This window comes from Siphateles boraxobius, unplaced genomic scaffold (genome assembly GCF_051911475.1).
Source record: "Siphateles boraxobius isolate OS27281-9 unplaced genomic scaffold, OSU_SipBor_1 75, whole genome shotgun sequence".
Taxonomy (NCBI): Eukaryota; Metazoa; Chordata; class Actinopteri; order Cypriniformes; family Leuciscidae; genus Siphateles; species Siphateles boraxobius.
In genome coordinates, this window is record NW_027509203.1 from 2,155,425 (window position 1) to 2,175,495 (window position 20,071).

Consider the following 20,071-nt stretch of genomic DNA (forward strand, 5'->3'; position numbering starts at 1 on the left):
TTGTCTAGTACATGCCCTCCGTGCCTAAGTAGACAGAACGCAGTGTTTCAGGACCTCAGACCTCAACATCTTTTTCTGTTACCGTGGGAAGCTGAAGGGAAAGGCTCTCTCCAAGAACAGGTCGTCTCACTGGATTGTGGACACCATTGCTTTGGCATACCAGTAGCAAGGCTGACCGTGCCCCCATGGTGTGTAAGCACACTCCACCCGGAGTGTGTCTTCCTCTTGGGCTCTAACGCATGGCGCCTTGCTAACAGACGTCTGCAGAGCTGCAGGCTGGGCGACACCCAACACATTCGCCAGATTCTACAATCTCCGAGTGGAGCCAGTGTCCTCTCATGTACTCGCTTCAACCAGCCGGTACTAGGACCCGGTCAGGTGTCTTCTCTTGCTCGCCATTCCACTCCACGGACTGGATACATGCGATAGTCCTCAGGCGAGCTTCCCGTAAGCCCTGAGTTCCTTTCCCTTGGCAAGCCACCTTGTCACCCCTTGGGTAGAAACATTCCACCCTGCGAGCTGGACACCCCAGTGTTTTCCATATGCAGCCCGCTCGCGGGTCGTATGTGTATTCTTAAGAGGAGAAGTTATTATTTTGAGTTTTCCGCCTACAGACAACATTCGATTCACGTTTCTGTTGTTTACATGGAGACAGTTTTCATAAACTTGCACTTTAAAACCTGTTTTCAAAAGTTTGCGTTTTCAGGCACCCAAAACGCTGTTGTCGTGTAAAATTTGATGTTTTCAGTCCTGGGCTACCAAGGGTGCTTAAACAATTCAAACCGAGTATGATGCACACCTTCTTTTGGGGATTCTTCTTTATGGATCCTCTCAAGGTCTGTGAAGTTGAGAGCATTGCTGCTCCACAATCATTAGGTCCTTTACAGATTCTTAGTGGGGTTAAAGTTAAGGCTCTGGTTAGGCCACTCAGGAACATCAGGTGGAAGGTGAACCTTCAATTCAACCGGAGGGCCTGAGCTGGTTTTCTTCAGTATCTTCCTTATATTTTGGGGACTTTTATGATTCACTGTAAAGGTGGATATGAAAGGAAACAACAGAGGAATAGGGAAATGACATGAGCCAGATTCAAGCTCTTGTTTCTGCATAAGCACCACCGCAACATCAGAGTACAGCATATGCAGTTTGCCCAAGTCTTTGACACAAACTGTTCATATGATAGACTTGTTCACATATAGCATCAATAAAGAACTTTTGTGGTAATAACTCCTTAATTTGGCAAAACACAAAAGATAATTTGCCTTCCCGCTCACACATGACCTCTAATTGGAGACATTTACGGCAAAGACTAAATGTGTGAAAGTGTCTACTGACCAGTAAGAATGTTTCATACACAGTATGAGCATCATGCAATCTTCCTTTGCCGTCCAAGGAATCATGTGAAAGAGCAATTAAGGAGCCGTTTAAATGTCACATTCTGTCTGACTCCATTTAAACAAAGTAAATGAGTTAAGCGCACATGAGAGACTGTGAAATAACCCCATGCGTGTGAGAGAGTGAGTGAGATATGTGACAAAAAAAGAGAAAGAGAGAGATATGATAGTCACAGAGAGGCATCTCTGACACTTTTGTCTTCTGCATATCAGCTGTAAATGAGTGTCACGCTGCATCCAAGCCAGTATCTAGAAATGAATCACATGCTTTTGTTTCTGTGTTGCTCCAAACACTACACTGCAAAACATGCTTTTCTTACTTAGTATTTTTGTCTTGTTTTTATCTCCAATCCAAATATCTAAGTATTCTTAAATCAAGAAGCATTTACTAGAGAAGTAAAATGACATAAGAAATTCTATATTGTTTTCTGATTAAAACTAAATAAAATTAAGTGAGTTTTTGCTTAAAACAAGCAAAATGATCTGCCAATGGAAAACAAGATTATTTTTCTTACCCCATTGGCAGATAATTTTGCTTGTTTTAAGCAAAAACTCACTTAATTTTATTTTGTTTTTAATCAGAAAACAATATAGAATGTCTTATGTCATTTTACTTCTCTAGTAATTAAGAATTTTTAGATATTTGAACTGGAAACTAGACAAAAATACTAAGTAAGAAAAGCATTGTTTTTGCAGTGTAAAGTCTTGCTTCACGTAATCTGTGAATGTTACTACATGCATTTTGCTTTCAGTGAGACGCTAGCTACACCGTGGCTGGTTAGGGCAGTGGAAGACGCATTTACAGCAGACACTGTATGTGCAGCAACAGCTCGACAGGCTGCTCTAGATGACCGCAGCGTGTGTGTGTTCACCTTGTCTGGGTGGTGTGTGTGTGTTGGGGCCGTAGATGTTGTCGGAGGACAGAGAGCCCTTGAGCGAGCAGGGCTGCTGGGTTTGGACCGGCTCCAGTGGTTCTGACACGGGACTGGAAGTGCTGGAACCCACGGAGCTCTTGACTGGAGAACCCGACGCACTGGAGCACGTCTCGGCTACAGGAGAACACACACGGCTAGTGGTGACAATCTGGGTTTTTATAGTGCGATAGTGAACGAATACGTAGAAAATCCAACTAGGATGAAGCTTTCATTTTGGTGGACTTAAAGGGATAGTTCATAAATAAAAATCGCCCTCAAGCCATCCTAGGTGTACATTTCTTATTTCACACTAACACAGTCAAAGATATATTAAAAAATGTCCTGGCTCTTCCAAGCTTTATAATGGCAGTGAATGGAGGTCCCAAAAAAGTGTATCCATTCATCATAATAGTAATCCATAGGTGGGTCACACAAAAAAGGGAAGAGATGGGATATTTAAAAATGCTATTATTGAAAATATAATAATATAATAAGCCAAACTACTGTTCTTCTATTTAAGCACAGACGAACAAACCTCCACTGAAGGGTTGAAAACCTTCGGTTACACTTTATTTTAAGGTGTCTGTGTTGCAGTGTAATTATACATTTTGGTACTGAGTAATAATAATTAACCACATGTAATGGTAACACTTTAGGATCCAATTCTCACTATTAACTTGTTTTTTTTTTAGCATGCATATTACTAGGATATTGGCTGTTTATTAGTACTTATAAAGCACATATTAATGCCTTATTCTGCATGACCATATTCTACATCCCTTAATCCTACACAATACCTGAATTTAAAAACCCCATGTGGTGAAAATCCAGCTTTTAATGTTGTTTATGTGTCTATCTGGTGTTTTTAATATGCTTTAAGACAAACTGTGTGTAAATTCATAAGTCGACAGCATTGCTGAGTATTTTCTCCTTAAAACTGCAGTGAACCAAAGACAGTCTCAAAAACACGGTTTGAAATCGCTGGTGTTTCTGACGTCACAAACTACCTTGTAACCAATCAGATCAACGTGTGATCGTCAACGAGTGGATCTCTGAGTGAGTGAGTGAGTGAGTGAGTGAGTGGAGGCGGGTGTCATGATTCCTGTCTTGTCTTCCCCTTGTCTTGTGTGGACTTTTGTCATTTCCTGTTTTGTGCCATGTTTTGTAGTCCTTTGTAGTTTTTCTTGTTTATTAGTCTTCCCAGGTGTCTCTGATTAACCACGTCCCGTTTTTATCTTGTTTAGCTTGTTTGCATGTGTATTTAAGCCCTATGTCTAGTTCAGACTTTGTGAGTTTTTGATGTTGTATGTTGGTTGTTCTGTTCCCGAGTCCTGTTCTCCTAGTCTGAGTCTGTATTTGTCAAGTTTTGAGTTTATTTAATAAAATACTACTACTGCACGTGGATCCTGCTTCCTCCCAGGTTTCAACCGCATCGCTATAGCGGGGCTCATTTGCATATTTCAAGCTATTTTAAGACATGAAGAATTAATTTCAAGGAAAACTTTTTTAAATATGTAATTTTGGTGATCAAAGATTATTCTAAGGGATACAATTATTGACTACAAGGGGAACTAAGGCTGGTACTCTGACACAGACGCTTGCATACATACTTGAGCTGTTGCTTCGGTTGCTCCTGAGGTGTTGCACCATGGGATTGAGCAGTCGGCTTCCCTTCAGCTTGTGTTTGGAGGCTCTGCGGCGTCGGCCTGTAGGCGGCACTGCGTGCGGGAAGCCCACGCTGGGGGGAACAGGTCGACCTAACTGAGAATACAGCTCCTCGATCTCTCCTCTCTGAAGGGCCTGAAGCTCTGAGATCTCCTTCATGTGCCTGCAGGGATAAAACATTGAGTTAGGCTTTTCATCTGCTTGTTTAGACTGTCGAGCCATGAATGCATGCATGAAGAAACATGCGAATCTTTCAGGGAAATGTTCTATTTGGCCAGTGAAATTCACCGTTTACAGAAGTGAAAATGTGTTTGTAAGATAAAAGACAAAGAAAACCGCATTGACAAAAGGACTCAACTCAATTCAAGGGACTTTGGTATGTTTTATGTATAAGAGTTTTATTTGGACCATGTCAGGTGCCGAGAAAGTGAGTTTAATGCAATCAAGATACATTTTAATTATGCAAATTTTGGCGTAAACGTGTATAACCAAACAACTATACAATAAAAACTACACAATAATTTAGAATAAAATATGCATTTTTAATAAATTAGTCAGTAAGAAATCTCACTCGAGCCAAGCAACCAATGTTGGCAACCCCGTCATGTTTAATCATATTAAAATACACATCGGTTTCCTCTTACAGGGGCCGGTTTACACCTGGTCTCAGCTGGTCCCATTAGAAGCGGTCAACGCAGTATAACAATCAGATGTTTGATTGAACAGTTTTATTTTTATAACTTGAAAACCCTTGTTTTGGCACAATTATTCTGTGTTATAGAAGCATGGTCCTTCACTGTTGTTCAGGATGCCTATAACAGTGTCCTAACCGGACGTGACGCGACACACGATAAAAGGCATTTTCTATGTTAATCAGAGTTTTTGTTTGAGCCAGCCAACTGGTTCAACAATAAACATAACAGTGATCATCTCAGGTACCGATTATGTGCTTTATTTAATGTTAAAAGCATCTAATGTGAGTTTATAGCTGTAATGAAAGTAGGAATGGATAATTCACCTCAGATCTTGAAAATAAGTTAAAGGAAACAAGAACGTTCAAACTGTGAATAAAACAAGTGTATTCTATGACGAGAGCTTGTTTCAGTCACTCAGTATGTAATAATATTAAAATGGTGTAATTCTTGTGAACTTGATTATGTGCTTATCCATTTTGTAGCAAGTGAGAAAGACTCCGCCCACACACTCTTCTGATTGGCTGTGATTTTTGATTGATTTTGTCGGTTCTTGTAGTTTAATATTAAAGTATTAAATTATACGCTGTTTAATACGCTAGTATAACAAGGTAAAAAGTAGGAGGGGACTTGATTTAATCAATTGGGAAATAAACACATTGTGACGATGCACTTTAATCTTTTAATGTATGCAAATAAATGATTAAACGACGCAACGTATTGGTACAACAAAGATGGCGGTTTTGTCAGTCCGGTTTGGGACTACCGGATGTAGGATGACGTAGGTGTTGACTAGTTGAAAAGAGTGAATGGCGGGGAGAACAAGCTAGGTTCAGGTTGTCTGCAGACGCGTCTTTATTCAGCCGACGGGAAGTTGATTACGTCGATGCATGGATATGTAATCTGATTCCTGGATCTAAGCGACGTGCTCATGGATGTACAGGCTGTTTGCCGTGGTCACTGAGAGAAGCGAAGCGCTGTTGTTGACGACCCAGTCATCCAGAGAGACTACAGTTCGAGCGATCTCTTCCAAAGGTATTTGAAGTATCTGAGAGAAGCCGGAGTTGATCGTTAACTCGGGTGAAGTCGTGGAGCGTGAGTAAAAGGATATATAAACTCAAGAGCGGTTATTGCGGGACTAACTGACTTTGTGGTTTATTTGCTGTCCTTTGATACACTGTGGAACCCTTGATGGACTAAAATGACTTTGACTGTTTCTCTGAACTCCTCTTTTCGCACAATCCTTCCACACTAAGACTATGTGAACTGTGTGAAGAAGGTTTTGATATGAATGAAACCTGTGTTGTTTGCTGTATTGTTTATATTGGTGTTGTGTATGTTCTGTATTCCTATTATTCCAATGGTGATGTGTGGTGTGATGAATTGGGTACTCTGTCATGGTGAATATAGCCTACTAAAATATTTGCATATTGAATCATAGTGGTTGGGTTTTCTTAGAGTCTACTCTTGAAACATTAAGGGTTCATGTTAATTACTTAATACATGTGACCTGTGTTCGCTTTTCCTTCTTGACGTGACTAACGACCCTAAACAAGATTATATCTTGATTATATTTTGGCAGAATATATATCTGTCTGGCACCCCAGCATAAAATGAAGTAGGAAAGTGTTACATAAAAATGGCACCCCAGATGGGACCTTCATAAGAGTAAGACATGTTCTTTGAAAACAAAAAAAAGCAAAAACCCCTCCAAACTACATAGTTAACTCGGAAATGTCAGATTCAGTTAATGATTGGCTTAATCTGCTTGATCAACCAAATGGTAACAAAGAAGTCACATTAGAGGATCAATTGACAAATGATATGGAAGCCTCTCAAATTGAACTTAGTATGGCTTCTAATGCAGATGGAGTTCTTCCTGTTGCTACTGCAGTGGCAACAGGGTCCACAGCCACCACACATTCTTTGTTGGATATGGATTTGACTGGAGATGTGAATTTGATACCTCCATTGCCACCTTCTTCAACAATGTTACTGGGAAATGTTCCCGGAATTATGGAAAATATCACTTTGCATCAGTCAATGGCTAAGCTTGGAGCACAGCAAAATAGTTTGGTGGAATTGGTTAAGAATCAATCAGGAGAATTGAAACGAGTTGTTCAATCATTGACTGAACATGTCAATTCTGTTTCTGCTCAACAAGGGACAGAAGTTAAAGAGTTCATAGAGAAACAGTGTGATTATATTCGCAAGGAATTTAATCAACTTCTGAACTGGCGACTACAACATCACTATACTGAGGTGCTGAGGGATTTTAATAGTGTGTTGACTCCTATGGCTGCTTCATTGGATCTTATCCAAACCAGTGTCAATCAGTGTTCACAGCAGGTTGCAACTTTAATTGCGGAGATTGGTTCAAATAGTCCCTTACAGAATGAGCTCCATCAGTGTACTCAACGTTTGGAACAGCTGGGTAAGGACCTTGATAATGTTCCGCCTTTACAGAGTACAGCGATGGCCAGTGTTCCAGTCCCAGCTCATATCACTTCTACCGATGAAACAGAAACTCCAGGAGTGTTTTCTAGGCTGCAACGGATTCATCCTGTGATGCAACAAGATGTTCTGGCTACCAGTGACTCTTCGAATTCTGGTGAAGTGAGACAGCGACATCTTGGAACAAATCCAATTAAAGTTCAGTTTCCATGCTTTGGACGGATGGAGGATAATCCAGATCCCTTGTTTTTTCTTGAAAAATGCCAAGATTTCTTGGCGGTGTATCCGCTTTCCGAAGACGAGTTGCTTGCTACCCTTCGAAATGTATTGCATGGGACCGCAAGGGATTGGTGGGATGTTGCTCGCTTCGAAACTGTTACTTGGCTGGATTTAGAGCATAGATTTTTGGCTGCTTTTTTATCAGAGGATTATGAGGATGAGCTTGCAGAACGAGTAAGAACTCGTGTTCAGAAGGAAGGTGAAAGTATACGTGATTTTACTTACATGTACCGTGCTCTTTGTAAATGTTGGAAGCCTGATATTGTTGAAAATGAGGTGATTAAAATGATTTTAAAGAACATTAATCCTCACTTGGCTAGCCAGCTTCGGAGCAATGGAGTGATGACTGTAGATGGTTTGGTGCGTTTGGGTCAACAGTTGGAAAAGGACAGAGAAAATCAAAAAGTATACCCCACCTACTCCTTCACCATCTCATTCTACTTTGCATTCTACTCCAAAAGGTCCTACTATGAGTACTATTACTCAGTATCCGGAGTCTACAAATTGTTCTGCTAACCTATTACCAACCACCCTTCTTCAACAATTAAATGTTCCAATTTCTATTGGCTGTTGGAGTGGGAGTGCATTAGTAGATACGGGCTCTTCATATACTCTGATAAATGAGAAGTTGTGGTTAAGTTTGGATGGTCACAGTCAGGAATTAAAGCCATGGACCGCGGGGCCTATCTATTTGGCAGATGGAGGAGCTCGGAAGCCTTTGGGGTGGAGTGAAGTAAAAATCACCTTGCATAGTTTGACTATCACCCTGCCTGTAACAGTGTTGGCACCAGAAATGCTTGCTTTTCCTGCCGTTTTAGGCTTGGACTATCTATTTTTCAGTGGTCTTCAGTTGGATGTTCGGAATGAAGCTTATTGGTTCAACTTTAATGAAAAGTACCATTTCCAGAAGGGAAGTGTCCATTGTTCTGACTGGAGTGCTTCATCAGCTGTAGCCTTATTTTCTGCTCTTGCCCCATGTGCTATGGGCGATGAGCCAGATTTTTTGCAGGCTGCTTGTCAAAACATCTGTTTAGATGAGGAAGGTAGAAGATGTCTTCTAAATCAACTTAAACAGAATGCGGATGTTTGTACTACTACCTTGGGACAAACAAAGGTGCTAACGCATAAAATTTATCTCACACAAGAGTTGCCTGTTAAACAAAAACCTTACAGAGTCTCTCCTGCAAAATTACAAGTACAAAAGGAACTCATTGAGAAAATGTTGGCTGCGGACATCATAGAACCTTCTTCTTCTGCCTGGGCTTCGCCAGTGGTCTTGATTCCTAAGAAGCTAGGTGGGTACCGCTTTTGCGTGGACTATCGTAAGCTTAATTCTGTTACTCATTCTGATGCATATCCAATCCCTACAGTTCATGAGATCTTGGAATCCTTGAGTGGTGCGACAGTGTTTTCTACTTTGGATTTGAATAGTGGGTATTGGCAAGTCCAGATGGACCAAGACAGTCAAGAAAAGACGGCTTTTATTTGTAAACAGGGGCTGTTCCATTTTAAAGTCATGGCTTTTGGCCTTAAAAATGCTCCATCCACGTTCCAACGACTTATGGAGAGAGTCTTGGGTGAATTGAATGGGAAAATCTGCTTTGTTTACTTGGATGATATAATCATTTATTCTTCATCTTGGCAGCAGCATTTCCAGGATATTCAAGCCGTTCTGGATAAATTGCGAGATGCTAACCTCACAGTAAACATGAAAAAAACCCACTTCTTTAGCACGTCTTTGAAGTTTCTTGGACATGTGGTTTCATCTGAAGGTATTGGAGTAGATCCTGAAAAAACAAGAGCTGTTCAGGACTTTTCTGTGCCAAGAAATGTTAAGGAAGTTCAGAGATTTCTGGGCATGGCTGGGTGGTATCATAGATTTGTGCCACATTTTTCCCAGTTGGCCGAGCCTCTAAATTCTTTGAAGAGGAAAGGTGTGAAATTCAAATGGACTCCACAATGTCAGTCTTCCTTTGACGAGTTGAAACAACTTCTAATAGTAACACCTGTACTTGGACACCCAAACTTTAATCTGCCTTTTGTGGTATATACCGATGCAAGTGAGGTGGGTTTGGGAGCTGTCCTGGTGCAACAAACAGGATTGGGGACGGAAGAAGTTCTTGCTTTTGCTAGCCGTACCCTAAATCAAGCAGAGAGAAATTACTCCACTACAGAGCAAGAATGCTTAGCAGTGGTGTGGGCCTTGGAGAAATGGAGGTATTACTTGGAGGGAAGGTTCTTTACAGTGGTGACCGACCACTCTTCCCTGGTTTGCGTTTTTAAAACTAAAAAACCTAATACCCGATTAATTCGATGGGCTTTGCGGCTTCAAGAATTTACCTTCACTGTGGAGTACCGAAAGGGAAAATATAACACTGTTCCTGATGCGCTGTCCAGAGCTCCATTGGATGATTCCGATACCCCTGTCGTCACTTGTTCCACGCTAGTATCTGAAATACCCGACAAAAAAGAGGAACTGCCATTCACAGATCATCTAATTTGGAAATCTCAGCAAGAGGATTTGGAGATCAAGGATTACTATCAGAGGATAGTTGAAACCGGGGAAATTATCATTAACCCTGCAACCAAATTCACTATACTGGAGGATAAAGTTTTCAGAGTCATGCAAACTTCTCATAAAACACTCTATCAAGTATACGTACCAAGGAATCTTCGACAGCCATTCCTGCAAGCTTTTCACAAATATCCTTTGGCTGGGCACTTTGGACGATTTAAGACCATCAAGAGAATACAAGCTTTGGCTTATTGGCCTAATCTCAGCTATGATGTTAAGGAATTCATACAGAATTGTCAGATCTGTCAGTGTTATAAACCTGAGAATCGGCTACCCTCTGGAAAATTACAACAAACTATAGTTCAACAACCATGGGAAATGTTGGGAGTTGATCTTATGGGCCCATTCCCATGAAGTTCCTCCGGAAACGTCTATCTATTAGTCTTTGTAGACTACTATTCCCGGTGGGTGGAATTATTTGGACTGAGAAAAGCTACAGCGGAGACCATCTCCAAGGTAATGATTAAGGAGGTACTCACCAGATGGGGTGTTCCAAATTATCTTCTCTCGGATCGTGGTCCACAGTTTGTGTCTTCAGTGTTACAAGAAGTATGTCAGGAGTGGGGTGTTACTCAGAGATTGACCACGGCATATCATCCCCAGACAAATTTAACTGAGAGGATCAATAGGACACTCAAAACTCTGATGGCTTCATATGTTGAGGAGCAACACAAGCATTGGGACAAACATCTGTCAGAGTTCCGATTTGCTCTCAATTCAGCTGTGCATGAATCCACTGGGGTGACTCCTGCTGAAATAAATCTTGGTCGCTCCCTTAGAGGTCCAATGGATGTACTACTGCAGCCTAGAGATATTTCTCCTAATGACTCTTGTTATAACAAAACATCTGAATTGAAGCAAATGAAGGAATATGTGGAAAAGAAGCTTAAGACAGCACGACAACGACAAAAAAGAAATTATGATAAACATCGAAGAGATGTACAATATGAGGATAAGGATAGAGTTTGGTTGCGTTCTAACCCTTACTCAAAAGCAGAGAAATCATTCTCAGCTAAATTGGCTCCTAGGTGGCAAGGACCATATCGTGTGGTGCAACAAATGGGGCATATCAATTATGAAATCGTGATGGAGAAAACAGGAGAAGATTTAAGAGTGGTTAATGTGTCAAGACTTAAACCTTGTTATCCCTCTGCGAAGGAGCTGGAACAGCAACAGCACCTTAAACTAATTGAACTATTCCAGGAGGAAAGTGATTCTGATGAGTTTTTAGGATTTGAGGATAAAACCATTGAGAAAGAACAATGAAAAAAAAATTTGAATGGGGGAAGTATCAAAACGCCTCCCCTGTGGGTTGGCTGCTCTGAAGGGGAAGGGAGTGTGACGATGCACTTTAATCTTTTAATGTATGCAAATAAATGATTAAACGACGCAACGTATTGGTACAACAAAGATGGCGGTTTTGTCAGTCCGGTTTGGGACTACCGGATGTAGGATGACGTAGGTGTTGACTAGTTGAAAAGAGTGAATGGCGGGGAGAACAAGCTAGGTTCAGGTTGTCTGCAGACGCGTCTTTATTCAGCCGACGGGAAGTTGATTACGTCGATGCATGGATATGTAATCTGATTCCTGGATCTAAGCGACGTGCTCATGGATGTACTGGCTGTTTGCCGTGGTCACTGAGAGAAGCGAAGCGCTGTTGTTGACGACCCAGTCATCCAGAGAGACTACAGTTCGAGCGATCTCTTCCAAAGGTATTTGAAGTATCTGAGAGAAGCCGGAGTTGATCGTTAACTCGGGTGAAGTCGTGGAGCGTGAGTAAAAGGATATATAAACTCAAGAGCGGTTATTGCGGGACTAACTGAATTTGTGGTTTATTTGCTGTCCTTTGATACACTGTGGAACCCTTGATGGACTAAAATGACTTTGACTGTTTCTCTGAACTCCTCTTTTCGCACAATCCTTCCACACTAAGACTATGTGAACTGTGTGAAGAAGGTTTTGATATGAATGAAACCTGTGTTGTTTGCTGTATTGTTTATATTGGTGTTGTGTATGTTCTGTCTTCCTATTATTCCAATGGTATGTGTGGTGTGATGAATTGGGTACTCTGTCATGGTGAATATAGCCTACTAAAATATTTGCATATTGAATCATAGTGGTTGGGTTTTCTTAGAGTCTACTCTTGAAACATTAAGGGTTCATGTTAATTACTTAATACATGTGACCTGTGTTCGCTTTTCCTTCTTGACGTGACTAACGACCCTAAACAAGATTATATCTTGATTATATTTTGGCAGAATATATATCTGTCTGGCACCCCAGCATAAAATGAAGTAGGAAAATGTGTTACAACATGGTGAATTTTTTTTCTATATTATATGATGATATATGATGTTGTTGGCCAAAAAAGAAAATTCGTTTTTTCGTTTCAAGCAATTGTTACATTGTGGTGAAAGATTACCAAGTTTAATGATGTGTACTGACAAATTGTGCATAAGACCAAGAACTGGTGATAAAAAGTTTTCACTCTTGGATTGGGCCAATGTTAGCACACGTAGCTTTACTCACTTCTCTCTCAGCTTCTGTAGCTCTCGTTTCATGTCAGCGTCCTCAAATTCAGAGTCATTATCGCTGCTGACGTAAGCGGAGTGGGCGTGGCTTGTGACCGAAGGGGCGTGTCCGTTCGCCACAGGACACGAGGGCGAATCAGAACTCTGCACGCTGCTACTGTGACCCGAGCGCCGGAGGAAAGCCACCGCACGCTTCATGAAGTCTGACCGTGCCGGAGCCGGAGCCGAGGGTCTGATGGACGGGGCCACGCTCGGATCCTCCTCTCCTGAGTCAGAGGACAGGCACTGCATCGTCCCGTCAGCTGACTGACAGCTCCGAGCGCAAGGCATTGTGGGTCTGGCCTCTGGAAAGGAAGTAGATGTGTCCTGAAAAAAAGAAAAGTAAAAGAAATGTAAATGTAAATGTATGATATTGACAAGCTATGTCAGAGTCTCATAACAAAGAACAAAGTTTATGCAAATAACCCTAATTAAGTATAAATAACAGAATAAATGAAAAACTAAAATTAATAGACAAATACATAAATAATGATGAATGAAGGAATTATAAATAAATAATAGTATATAAAAAAGAATGAATAGTAAATAAATGAAGGAATGAATGAATATAAAACTAAAATAAAAATATGGATGGATGGATGAATATACAACTAAATAAATAACTATACAAATAAATTAAAGATTGGATGGATGGATAATGATGAATGAAGAGATAAACGAATGAAGGAATCAATGTATGAATGAATGAATAAGTAACTAAATAAATAACTATACAATAAAATAAAATATTGAATGAATGAAATCATTATAATTGACAGAGGCTGTGTTTGATGGAATAATGTGCAGTGTGTGTGAAACAGTAGCGTGTTACATTGCTGTCACATGACTTCATCACGCTACATTATTCAGTGAGTGGCATGCTATAAATACACTTATTTTGCATTTATTATCCAAATTTTGGCACGAACATCAAAAATTCTGACAGTCTGATCAAATGACTGTTTGGAGAGTGTTCAGGTACACAGATTGGGTTATGTCTTAAGTAAACGCTCACAGTTGAGAAAGATTGCGTGTGTATCTGTGTATTGGATCTGTGCATTAGCTCTTAAAGTGACAGCAGCCTAATAAACCTGCTGCTGTCTGTGTCATTAATGATAAGAAAACAACAGAAGACAAAGGAAAATCACTCACTGATCTTGACAGAATAACTTAAGTAGGCTAGCTTTAATAGGGTTAGACTATGAAGTGACATTTTATGACTATATATGTTATATAACAGTGATTTTACATTTGATTATTACTTTTTTTGTTGTAGTCTATTACTGTTACTTGTATGTTCCTGAAAAACTTAAAACACTATTTAATTTGTATTTTTGTTCTGTTGTATTCATCTGTCAGTTTAATTTATAATTGGTTTCTTTGTACTTATTGTATTGCTGGCTGATTATTTTGAGGGCCTTTTTCTTACAATCGTGATTATGATTTTTGCCATAATCGAGCAGTGCACAACGAGTAGTGTTACTCCTTACGCTGCAGACTGACCTGATATAAGTCTGGAGGTGCTGAGTAACGTTTGCTCGCTGATATTAATGTGGATCTGTGTCTGTTCTCAGATCCAGACTCCAGATCCATCACAGCATCTCCTCCACCATCATGAGAAGACACGTCTGAATCAGTCGGCACATTCTAAAGCAACACAAACTCACAGCGTCAGCAAACCGAGACGGTTCATTTCTTAGGAGCATCATATGGTCCTTGCACAGAGTCACAAATTTTCGCAGGCTAAAAAATGTTTTTGTGTCAATCATGTTTACACACTAGTTCCGAACCTTTCGTCCGTCATAAAGAAATTTAGATCGGGTTCAATTTTCTGCGTTTTTCGCATCCGTAGCAAGCCTTTTGAGAGGTGTTATGACAGTTCAGAGCCACCGAATCACGAATACGAAAAAACGCATATGAAATTTTCGGACTCAGTGTGCAAGGACGTTGAGTAATAGTTATTGACGTGCTGTAACCTGGAAGTGGCTCTTGGATGCGTGAGTGCCTGATTCGGCCCCGGAGTTCGTTCTGCTCAGGAGTTTTCTGAACGCTGATGGACAGAGAATGAGAGAGAGGTTCTGACTTTAAAAACTCTTTATTTAAACGTACTAAAACACAACATGCAGTGCTCAAAATACAAAAAATACAACAACAAAAAAACATAAAAACGATTAAAACGGACCACCAGACATCAGCAGTTAAACAATATAGTCCCGTCACCACACAATGACAATAAAGCACCATTCACAGACCAAATGCCTTATGATTTAATAGGATTTATATTCCAGTCTCATTCTAGATTCAACTAAAGCAGTAAACGTTTGCAGTACATTTATGTTACATTTCTACAGGTCTTCCAAATGGCAAATTTAGCTTATTTTAAGGACTAATTTAAGTACACCGTTCTCTGTGTGTTTTTGAATACTTGCATCTATAAATGAACATTCACTCACACACTCACACATAACTTACGGGCAACAGCAGAGTCACTCAAGGTCCCAAGACTGTCAGACCTCTCTGGAATCTGAGGCTAAAAGAGACGGAGAACAACTCAAATTAAATCTGAGAAATACAGAATAGCAAAAATACAACAAACTGGAGAAAAAAAACATTTATACATGAGACCGCTTAAAATAAAACTTAATTTAATGGTGCATTGTTAAGAAAAGGTCATAAAATTTAATTGTATTTATTTCTCTCGATCTTTATTTGCTTTGGATAAAATCAGATACTAAATTAATATAAGTGATTCATGATGATTTGATTTAGTTATAAAATAAAACTAACGTTATCTGAAAGTTACGTTATCTGAAACCGTGCATCTGATGTCTTTTTAGATGCTATTAAGCTGTATTGTGCCATGAAGCCAAATTAATAAAAAAAAAAAAAAAATGTTTTAGGATATAACTAACCGTACAGAAAGTAAAAGGATTTATGGTAACTAATGTTAACAAATACAACCTTTGATTTTAATAACGTATTAGTCAATGTTGAAATTATTATTAACTAAGATTAATAAATGCTGAAGAAGTATTGTTCATTCTTAGTTCATGTTAACTAGGTATTTAACTAATGTTAACTAATGAACCTTATTGTAAAGTGTTACCGTTATATTATCAGCTGTCAATCTTAACAGAACAGCCTGACAGCTGGCAGTGTGAGTGAAAAGGAGGATTGATTTGACAAAAAATACTACAAAAAGTATGAATTTAAGCATTTTATTGCTTCATGCTTCATTACTTCAATGAGCTCATTGTTTTTGCCTTAAATTATTACATTGTTTAAATTAATACATTTTTCACTAACTGTGATTTTGAATATGTACATTTCTGAAATACATAACTTAGACAGTTTCCTCTGATAACAGATCACTCTAAATTATAATGTGGACTCATGCATTTTCTGTAAAGCTGCGTTGAAATTATGTGTATTGTGAAAAGCGCTATACAAATAAATGTGAATTGAATGGAATTATTATCAGCTATCAGTCTTAACAAAACAAACTGACAGCTGGCAGTGCGTGTGAAAAGTTATTAAACTTTACCAGTTTCTCTGCGTTCCTCGCGGCCCCATCGCTGCCTTGGCTGTCTGAGAGCGGCGGGGATCCCGGCGGCTCGGAGGCGGAGCTTGTGGTTTGCGATGGGTGGTACTCTTGGTACAAAAGGTTTCGGAGTTTCTCATCCAGAGTCTTTATGGTTCTGTCAGTGAACTCCAGTCGGGGCGGCCCTTCGCCGTCGGACTCGGCCGGCTGCACCTGCGGTGCTGTGGCGGGTTGGGGCTGATGGGTGGGGCTCGGAGGCTGTGATTGGCTGATGCTCTGAGACTGTGATTGGCTGATAATCGGAGGCTGTGATTGGCTGATGATCGGAGGCTGTGATTGGCTGATGCTCGGAGGCTGTGATTGGCTGCTATTCAGAGGCTGCGATTGGCTGCTATTCAGAGGCTGCGATTGGCTGATGCTCTGAGGCTGTGATTGGCTGCTGATCGGAGGCTGCGATTGGCTGATGCTCGGAGGCTGCGATTGGCTGCTGATTGGAGGCTGCGATTGGCTGCTGATCAGAGGCTGAGATTGGCTGATGCTCTGAGATTGTGATTGGCTGTTGCTCTGAGACTGCAATTGGCTGATGCAGACAGCAGCTTGTGGAGTGGGCGTGGCAAAGGGTTGCTGAAGCACCACGGCTGGAGTCTGGCTGACACACGGCTCTGTGTTCGGGCTGCCTTCATGAGCCATGGGCTTCTGAGGAGTTTCGTCGACTTTCTGAGCAGTGACATCGAGAGAGACAGGAGGCGCAATTGGGCAGCATGGGATATCAGAAACCATCGAAACACCCGGCGCTGTGCTGTCAGAGAGAGGAGCTTGTGGCATTGAGGGCTGTTTCTGCAGAGGTTTGGCACTGTCGAGGTCCTGCGCTTGAGATGTAGAGGAACTCTCTGGGTCTGGAGAAAAATTAGTGAGCGGTAAGCAAGCACACACACTGCAAAAAATGTATTTCTTACTTGGTATTTTTGTTTTGGTTTCCAGACCAGTTCCCAGTCAAAAATGACAGACCTTTTAAATTGCATTGTAAATCGCTTGTTATGCTATATTAATCACCAAATAGTGGATTCAGTCTTTTTATGAACTGGTTCTCGTTTTAATTAGCACAGGTTTTGAATCTCTTCTTCGAACTGACTGATCATAGGCCTAAGTGTTTTTTGAGGTGAGTAAGCTTCATTTAACTTTTTTTTTCACTCAAAAACTGTTCCAAAAATAAATAAAAAACCTGTGCTAAAAGAGCGCAACAATCGGGTTCCAAGTAAAAACTCCATTTATTTTTTCCATAGAGAAACTGTATTTTAATTGTAACTTATAAACCTTTAAAGACAGCCTATGAGATTATGAATCAATAGTATTTACTTTGGTTGAAGCAGTCAACCTGCATTATTTCAGCATATTTTTTAAATAATCGTGTTGAAAATTGTAACTTATGGTGAAAAACTACATTACCCATGATGCTGTACAGAAAATTCCAACAATCAGAGTCGCCACAAGCAAACCGCGCCAAAGCCCCAAAAGCACTATGAATCATGTAATCTAGTCGATCAAAATGTTCACCCAAAAATGGTAAGGCCTTTGTTCATCTCCAGAACACAAATTAAGATATTTTTGAAGAAATCAGAGCCCTCTGACCCCTCCATAGGCAGCAATTTAATTATCACTTTCAAGGCCCAGAAAGGTAGTAAAGACGTCTTTAAAATAGTCCATGTGACTACAGTGACTACAACCTCAATTTTATGAAGCGACGAGAATAATTTTTGTGTGCAAAAAAACAAACAAAAATAACGACTTTATTCAACAATTTCTTATCGTCTCCTACGCCGTTTACGTTGTAAATACAGTGCAGCTCTTCCAAGTTCTACGTCAGAACACTGTTCATCATGTTTTTTGAGCACAAAAAGTATTCTCTAGTTTCAGAGAGATCTTGGATTTGATAAAAAATATCTTCATTTGTGTTCCGAAGATGAACGAAGGTCTTACGGGTTTGGAACGACATGAGGGAGAGTACTTAATGACAGAATTTCCATTTTTGAGTGAACTATCCCTTAAACCCTAAATATTTGTGTGTATACAATAAACTTAAAAAAAATTGTTTTTATACATATAAATCAACATTATTAAATTAGTAATTGTTTTTGTCTTTAATTCTTTTCGCAATGCTGAACCAATGCCGCTGAAAAAGTGGGCGGGCACTGATGCACTATTGAAAGAAAACAAGTTCATAAAAAGATTGAATCCAATATTTGGTGATAATATTTCATAGTGAGAGATTTACATCCATTTTAAAAGCACAAGGATTTTTTATTTTTCTGACCACACTGACAGATCTTGCTTCTCAAGTAGATGTATCTTGATTCAAGAATGTTTAGATATTTGTACTGCAAAACAAGACAAAAATACTGAGAAAGAACATAATTTTTTGCAGTGTACTATAACAGTGCATTTAGTATTAGTTGAGGTGTGCTGTATTACTCTCTTCTCTGTCAGGCACGGTCGTCTCAGCGACGGGACAGATGATGAACCAGCGCTTTCCTGTGTGAAGCACTGTAAATCGAGGAGGACAGTGTGTTAAATGCTCATACTACAGTTGTTGCATTGAGACCTGTAGAACATGACGAGTCTTAGTCTTACCGTTCTGTTTATAGACTAGCTGGTCAGACTGCGTGTGCTCAGGTTTTGACCCCTGAATACGGAAGACAACAAGTTCAGTTCTGTTGGGTGATGCACAGAAATGACACCTAAAGTTCACTTCACCTAAAGTACAACAGGGCTAAAGGCACACCAAGGCAAAAGGCAGATTTTATTCTTCTCTAAACCACCAGATGGCACAAAAACAGTGAGATTACGTCACAAAGTATGTAAGAAGGGCCCTGAGTAGACGACATCAGATTCGTATCGTCTGAAGGAAGACATGCTGGCATGCTCGAAGCATGGCAACCTCACGCAGTTTCTCGTTCTCTCAGGGAACGGGGTTACATATGTAACCTAGCCTTTTCCTTTTAAGGGAACTCAACATGGCATTGCCTGATGCAATTGGACATCAATACCAACTACGTCATGCTGACCAGAGCCTGCTTGTGGCACTAAAACTCGAAAGCTTAAGTCTTAAGCCAATAATGTGTCAGCGGGAAGCCGTACACACCATCCACAACATTGCTTTCAGTAACTAATAAAGTGATGTTAGGAAAGACCTTTAAACCTCTATTTTCAATTGGAATCTCTAACTAGTCTGAGCCATGCACTGCAAAGCATGCTTTTCTTACTTAGTATTTTTGTCTTGTTTTCAGTCCAAATATTTTCTAGGTAAGTAAAATGACATAAGAAATTCTATCTTGTTTTCCAAAAAAATAAATAAAAATTATGTGTTCTCCATAAAAAAGGCAAAATTATCTGCCAATAGGGTAAGAAGAAAAAACTGAATTCAAATGGAAAACAAGATTATTTTTCTCACCCCATTGGCATATAATGTTGCCTATTTTAAGGAAATCTCACATCATTTTTATTGAAAAACAAGATATAATTTCCTGTCAATTTACTTATCTAGTAAATTCTTCTTGATTTAAGAATATTTAGATATTTGGACTGAAAACAAGACAAATATACTAAGTAAGAAAAGCAGTTTTTGGAGTGTGCTCCAGGAGAGTCTAGATCCCTAAGAGCAGAGCTAACAGAAAATCGACATCATGTCCATGACCCACTTCTAACAATTTCCCCAACCGTAGACTGGGGCAATGAGGAGCATACTTTTACTTCATATCCAGACCTGGACAAGGTGACAGAAAAGAGATTATAATGAATGTGGATAGTCATGTCTATCAAAAACATATTCTACCATGAGCCAAACAGCAGGCTTAATTAAACAAGCTTAGCTTACTTTATCTCTCGGGGTAAGGAGTTGGTGTAACCCTCATATTAGACCACCCCAGTCCTAAAGTAAGTGCCAGAAACAACCTCTTTTACACCAACACCCTTCTCAGAGGGGTGGTGGAACTG

At 40.0% G+C, this 20,071-nt stretch overlaps 1 protein-coding gene across 7 annotated transcripts in view; it reads right to left on the bottom strand.

Annotated features, from left to right (window-relative positions):
- LOC143724537 (serine/threonine-protein kinase WNK2) overlaps positions 1–20,071 on the bottom strand; it is a 78,450-nt gene that overhangs the window by 19,817 nt on the left and 38,562 nt on the right. For all 7 annotated transcript variants that reach the window (XM_077217652.1, XM_077217657.1, XM_077217656.1 and 4 more), the window contains 9 exons: positions 18,710–18,761; positions 18,551–18,622; positions 16,085–16,977; positions 15,013–15,070; positions 14,517–14,590; positions 14,044–14,187; positions 12,500–12,867; positions 3,916–4,133; positions 2,264–2,440 (listed from right to left, as the gene is read on the bottom strand). In XM_077217652.1, coding sequence (XP_077073767.1) covers positions 2,264–2,440; positions 3,916–4,133; positions 12,500–12,867; positions 14,044–14,187; positions 14,517–14,590; positions 15,013–15,070; positions 16,085–16,977; positions 18,551–18,622; positions 18,710–18,761 — 2,056 coding nt within the window. The remainder of the gene's footprint in view (positions 1–2,263; positions 2,441–3,915; positions 4,134–12,499; positions 12,868–14,043; positions 14,188–14,516; positions 14,591–15,012; positions 15,071–16,084; positions 16,978–18,550; positions 18,623–18,709; positions 18,762–20,071) is intronic.